Source organism: Branchiostoma floridae, unplaced genomic scaffold, assembly GCF_000003815.2.
Source record: "Branchiostoma floridae strain S238N-H82 unplaced genomic scaffold, Bfl_VNyyK Sc7u5tJ_450, whole genome shotgun sequence".
Lineage (NCBI taxonomy): Eukaryota > Metazoa > Chordata > Leptocardii > Amphioxiformes > Branchiostomatidae > Branchiostoma > Branchiostoma floridae.
In genome coordinates this window covers 33,555-33,813 of record NW_023365860.1, presented here as the reverse complement: position 1 = coordinate 33,813, position 259 = coordinate 33,555, and the positions used below count along the sequence as shown (strand labels likewise).

The 259-nt window shown below is 46.7% G+C and overlaps 1 protein-coding gene across 1 annotated transcript in view; it reads right to left on the bottom strand.

Annotated features, from left to right (window-relative positions):
• Positions 1–4: 4 nt before the first annotated feature.
• Positions 5–259, bottom strand: part of LOC118408836 (tubulin alpha-8 chain-like) — a gene marked incomplete at its 3' end in the record, with an annotated part of 1,120 nt that continues 865 nt past the window's right edge. Inside the window, exon 2 of the mRNA XM_035809694.1 lies at positions 5–113. Within this exon, the coding sequence (XP_035665587.1) occupies positions 5–113 (109 nt within the window). The remainder of the gene's footprint in view (positions 114–259) is intronic.

Sequence of the window (259 nt, the reverse complement as noted above, 5' to 3'; positions counted from 1 at the left end):
ACACCAGTCCACGAACTGGATTGTCCGTTTGGTCTTGATGTTGGAGATGGCAGTGTTCACGTCCATGGGCACGACATCCCCACGGTACAGCAAACAGCACGCCATGTACTTCCCTTCAAACATTAAACATACTGAGCTTAGTAGTGCCTGGGCAGTGACAGTTTTTGTCACATGTACGCAATGGGAAATATGAATGGTAGAGCCTATTTCAACTGGTGATGACATGTCTAGGTTAGCATGAAAGTTCATCTGTGTTGGG